This window comes from Melopsittacus undulatus, chromosome 10 (genome assembly GCF_012275295.1).
Source record: "Melopsittacus undulatus isolate bMelUnd1 chromosome 10, bMelUnd1.mat.Z, whole genome shotgun sequence".
Lineage (NCBI taxonomy): Eukaryota > Metazoa > Chordata > Aves > Psittaciformes > Psittaculidae > Melopsittacus > Melopsittacus undulatus.
The window spans coordinates 34,926,951-34,932,438 of NC_047536.1; the positions used below are offsets into that span (position 1 = coordinate 34,926,951).

At 65.4% G+C, this 5,488-nt stretch overlaps 1 protein-coding gene across 1 annotated transcript; it reads left to right on the forward strand.

The window, feature by feature from the left end:
• The first annotated feature begins 526 nt into the window (after positions 1-526).
• MMP9 (matrix metallopeptidase 9) lies at positions 527-4,614 on the forward strand. Its single transcript, XM_034067222.1, has 13 exons — positions 527-735; positions 875-1,113; positions 1,241-1,389; positions 1,616-1,744; positions 1,825-1,998; positions 2,072-2,245; positions 2,374-2,547; positions 2,633-2,788; positions 2,875-3,103; positions 3,222-3,361; positions 3,473-3,623; positions 3,714-3,817; positions 4,080-4,614. Exons 1-13 carry the CDS (start codon positions 583-585, stop codon positions 4,187-4,189), a joined length of 2,082 nt encoding a protein of 693 aa, XP_033923113.1. The 5' UTR covers positions 527-582; the 3' UTR covers positions 4,190-4,614.
• The last annotated feature ends 874 nt before the right edge of the window (positions 4,615-5,488 follow it).

Here is a 5,488-nt window from a genome sequence, read left to right on the forward strand (position 1 = left end):
ATGCTCTGTCCCACTGGGGTGATGCAGCCACAGCAGGGACATGGGGATGAGCATTGCATCCCAGTCAGGGCCCAAGCTCTGGTGTGCAGCTCCTGGGCAAGTGACTGCAGGCACAGGGCTCTGGGCAGGAGAACTCCTTCCCCGATGCCCACCCAGGTCCTGGCAGGTCAGGCTCTGGCTACATCAGCCCTCAGCCAGCTGAGCTCAGCATCAGTAAGCCCATGTGGTGACATGGCTGCAAGGTCCTGAGCACCTGGGCAGCCTCTGGCCTCCCTGACCCCGCTGCTGTCCCCACTGCCACTGTGGCCTTGAGCAGGGCAATCCTGGCAGCCTCAGGACCACTGTGCTGTGCCCGTCACCCTCCCTCGCACCGCGGGTGATGCAGGACCGAGTGTGTTTTGTAAACAAGGTGATGAAACAGTTAAAGGCCATGAACAGAGGAGCCTGAGTGTGCGTTTCGTCACCGTGGGAAGGGAGCGTGAGTCGAGGGGTCTGAGGGTGACTCACTGCCCTCCCGACCATAAATAGGCGCAGGAGCCAGCACTGGGACCGGCACAGCAGAGCCCTCCTGCCCCGTGCACCATGGCCCCCGCAGTGCTGGTGCCGCTGGCCCTGGGGCTGTTGGCAGCCTCCTGCTGCGCGGCCCCGATGCAGAGCACACTGCAGAGCACACCGCAGGCAGTGGTCACCTTCCTGGGGGAGCTCAGCGCCGTGTCCGACCGGGAGCTGGCGGAGGTGAGGGGAGCACCCCCGGACCCGCAGGGCTCTGGGCAGCGGTGGGTGCCCCTCGGCGGGGGTCACCCGGGTGTGCGGTGCCCGGGATCCCGGAGCCCCCCCGGCCGCGCTCAGCCCCCGGCGCTGCCTTTCCCTGCAGAGATACCTGCTGCGGTTCGGATACACCACGGAGGCCGAGGCGCGAACCGGCACCAAGCACGTGTCCCTGGCCAAGGCTCTGCGCCGGATGCAGAGGAAGCTGGGCCTGGAGGAGACGGGGGAGCTGGACACTGCCACGCTGGAGGCCATGCGAGCCCCTCGCTGTGGTGTCCCCGACGTCGGAACCTTCCTCACCTTCGAGGGGGACCTCAAGTGGGACCACACAGACCTGACGTACCGGTGAGTGTGCCCCGGGAGATGAAGCCTCATGGCCGCAGGGCAATGGTTCCCTCTGCACACCCAAAGCAGGGTCACTTCTGAGCCGGGAACCAGGACCTGGCAGTGCTGATCCCCTGCTCCCCCCCAGGGTGATGAATTACTCCCCTGACCTGGACCGTGCCGTGATCGATGATGCCTTCAAGAGGGCATTCAAAGTGTGGAGCGACGTGACCCCTCTCACCTTCACCCAGATCTATAGTGGCGAGGCAGACATCATGATCATGTTCGGCAGCCAAGGTGACGTTTCACAGGCAGGCAGGAAGCTGGGAGATGGCTCAGCCATGGGGAAGGGACCAGTGATGTCCCTGCCATGGAATCATCACCCTACACTATGTCTGGGATCCCCTCATGTGCCAACAAGGCATATGTGGGACGTGGGGCATGTACTCAGGGGTCCGTGCACACACCAGGGGCACAGGGCCTTGTTGATTGGAGCCGGCTCTGAGGGTGCTTGTCCCCACAGAGCATGGGGACGGGTACCCTTTCGATGGCAAGGACGGGCTCCTGGCTCACGCCTTTCCCCCTGGCCGCGGCATCCAGGGCGATGCCCACTTTGATGATGACGAGCTCTGGACACTGGGAACAGGCTTAGGTAAGGGCAGAGCGTGGCGGGTGGCGGGGGGCTGATGGCACCTGCCCAGCCCCGTCACTGAGCCGCCCCTCTCCGAGCAGTGGTGAAGACCCGTCATGGGAACGCTAATGGGGCCGAATGCCACTTCCCCTTTGTCTTCGAGGGCCGCTCCTACTCGCGGTGCATCACGGAGGGGCGCACGGACGGGCTGCCCTGGTGTGCCACCACTGCCAGCTATGACCACGACAAGAAATACGGCTTCTGCCCCAGCGAGCGTGAGTAGCAGCAGCTGCAGCCCCTGCCCGGCCCCAGAGCCCAGAGCTGTCCTCACCCCTCCTCACCCCACAGTCCTCTACACCAACGGCGGCAACAGCGATGGGGCCCCCTGCGTCTTCCCCTTTATCTTTGACGGCACCTCCTACAATGCCTGCACCACGGACGGGCGCTCCGACGGCTACCGCTGGTGTGCCACCACCAGCAACTTCGACCAGGACAAGAAATACGGCTTCTGCCCCAACCGAGGTGCGAAGGGCAAAGGGAGCTGGTCTCTGGGCACAGGATGGGCACCAGAGGGGTACTGGGGCTGTCCCATGGCCTGGCCAGTGTGGCTGGGGTCTGGGGCCAGCCCCAGTGACGCTGCTACACTGCAGACACGGCAGTGATCGGCGGCAACTCCCAGGGGGACCCGTGTGTGTTCCCCTTCACCTTCCTGGGGCAGTCCTACAGTGCCTGCACCAGCCAGGGCCGGCAGGACGGCAAGCTCTGGTGTGCCACAACCAGCAACTATGACACCGACAAGAAGTGGGGCTTCTGCCCTGACAGAGGTACCGTGCTGGCGTGGGGTCATGGTCCCTGGCCTGTGTGTTGTGTCCCACCCCACCAGACACAGAGGCTGGTGCTTTCCCCCAGGTTACAGCATCTTCCTGGTGGCTGCTCATGAGTTCGGGCACTCGCTGGGGCTGGACCACTCCAGTGTGCGTGAGGCCCTGATGTACCCCATGTACAGCTACGTCCAGGACTTCCAGCTGGACCCGGATGATGTCCGGGGCATCCAGTACCTCTATGGTGAGCAGCTGTGGTGCAGCAGGAGTGCTGGGGCCCCACAGTGCTGGGCTGGCCCCAGCCTCACTCGCTCCCCTGCATTGGCTCAGGTCGTGGCTCTGGCCCTGAGCCCACTGCCCCTGTGCCTGCACCCACTGAGGAAGCCCAGCCCCTGCCCACGGAAGCCGGCAGCACCTCCACCACTGAGGAGGAAGAGGAGGAGACGCCGGAGCCCACAGCTGAGCCCATTCCTGTGGACCCCAGCCAAGATGCTTGTGTGGAGAAGAACTTTGATGCTATCACAGAGATCAATGGGCAGCTACACTTCTTCAAGGATGGGTGAGCAGCTGTGCCTGGCACCTCCTGCCCTGATGTGTGCTGTGGTGATGGAGGGGTGTGGGGGAACACGGGGCTGTGCCTGGCCACAGTAATCGGGATGGCTGACCTTCCCCACCAGGAAATACTGGACCCTCTCATCCTTCTGGGATTCGGGCATCCAGGGTGCCTTCTCTATTGCGGACACTTGGCCTGGCCTCCCAGCTGTCATCGATGCTGCTTTTCAGGACGTGCTCACCAAGAGGATCTTCTTCTTCTCCGGTGAGCTCTGCTCCTGCTGCCTTCGCCCCCGGTGCTGCTGGCGCTGTGAGGAGCCTGGTGCCATGCCGGCACCTCAGCGCCTGCTGACTCCAGTGCTCTCTCCGGCTGTAGGTCGGCAGTTCTGGGTGTTCTCTGGCAAAAGCGTGTTGGGCCCCCGGGGCATCGAGAAGTTGGGCATTGGCAAGGAAGCCGGGCGCATCTCAGGGGCCCTGCAGCGGGGCCGTGGTAAAGTGCTGCTCTTCAGCGGGGAGAGCTACTGGAGGTGAGCAGGTCTGATGGTGGCGGTGGTGACCACCGGCTGCCCCAGAGAGGGGCTCCAGGCACCCTAAGCACGGCTCTGCTCTCCTCACAGGCTGGACGTGAAGGTGCAGAGGGTGGACAAGGGCTACCCCCGTGCCACTGATGATGTCTTCACTGGCGTTCCCCTTGATGCACGCAACGTCTTCCTCTACCAAGGTGAGCTGGGACCTGGTGGGTGAGAGGTGGGCGGTCGCTCCTGGGCTGCCATGAGCCTCCTGTGGGTACATCACAGCTCTGGGGAATGGCTCAGGAGCAGGAAGTGCTGTCAGCCCAGTGAGTCCCTGTGGTGGGGGTGACAGGGGCCCACGAAGTGCTCCATGCCAGAGGCAGATCCCTGTGCCCATAGCACATGGGTGGCCACTGGGTTGGGTGCTCTCAGGTCTGGCCTCCTGCTGACCCTGCTTCCCTCCTTGCCCAGACAAGTACTACTTCTGCCATGGCAGCTTCTACTGGAGGATGACACCGCGCTACCAGGTGGACCGGGTGGGCTACGTCAAGTACGATATCCTGCAGTGCCCCCAGCACTGAGGGCCCGACCGGACTCCTGTGGCTGGTGTGCTGCTCCCTGCCCACCGCCCCCAGCTTACAGCCTCCTCCCTGGGGCATGGGGGGCAGTGCAGGCTGTGGGGCAGCCCCAGCTGAGGTGGGGGCTCTGCTGTTCCCCAGCAGGAGGGGGCTGGGAGCTCTGGGGTTGCCCCTTGGGAGCTACCCGGCTGGGGAGCAGGACTCCTGTTGTGCCAGCCCTGCCAGTGCCTGCAGAGGTGTTTGCCTGGTGCAAACCACGCACGGATTTCAATGACTTTGTCTTTTTCCTGAGCCATCCGGGCTGGGATACACTGGGAGCTGGCACCCAGGGACTCGGCCAGGGCAGGGCTGGGGGCTCTGCCTCACTCCTGCCCGCTCTGCCCACCTCCATCTGCCCGTTTTTAATAAAGACAATCCTTTGGACATGGCCTCCAAGTGCTCTGTCACTGGCTGTGGTGTGGGGAGCCCCCATGGTGGTGAGCCCCACAGCATGGTGAAACCCCCAAGGTGCAGGGCAGGGGGCATCACCCTCCTGGGCTGTGGGATTGCAGCGCTCAGGGGGAAGGGGCATTGGGTGGGCAGGCTGCAGCCAAAGCACCCCTCTGCTGAGGGCTCTGGGGTCCCTAAGGGACACTGGGTACCATCAGGAAGGATGTCCCCTGTCTAACCATGCCCACCACCTGCCCCACACCATTTACAAGGCCCTCCCGTGTCCCTCCACCGTCCAGAGCCCCTCCTGCTCCCACCCCCCCGGACCCCGTCAGACCCCGGTCCGCTTCTACGTTCCCGTCTCTCCGTGTGCGGTGAGGGGCAGGCGTTTGCCACAGGCCGGGCCGCGGGGTGCGGCCGGACCCCCCAACGCTGCTGCCTTCGGAGCCGCCCAGCCCGGGCCCGCCCCGGCCGGACCCAGCGGAGGCCGGGGCCGGTTCATGGCCGGGGTGCCCGGGGCCGTGGCAGGGTGGGGCGGCCGCAGCCCCGGGGCTATAATTAGCTGTAATTAGCGGCCGTGGCTCCGCGCAGGGCGGGAGTAGAGAGCGGCCCCGTCCTGGCCCCTCCGGGTCCCAGACCCACAAGTCCCCCTGCACGGCGGCTGCGGGCGCCGCGCTGCCCGTCCCGTCGAACCGGGCCGAGCCGAGCCGAGCCTGGCTGAGCTTGGCTGAGCTGTGCCGATCCGTGTCAGCCCCGTAGCCGCGGGGCGGCGCGGCGGGCGGTGCCTCGGGCACTAGGACCCCGGTCAGCGCCCGCCGGGGCCGCGCTCGGCGGCCGCCGGGGCCCGGAGCCACTTGTGGAGGCGGCGGGGCC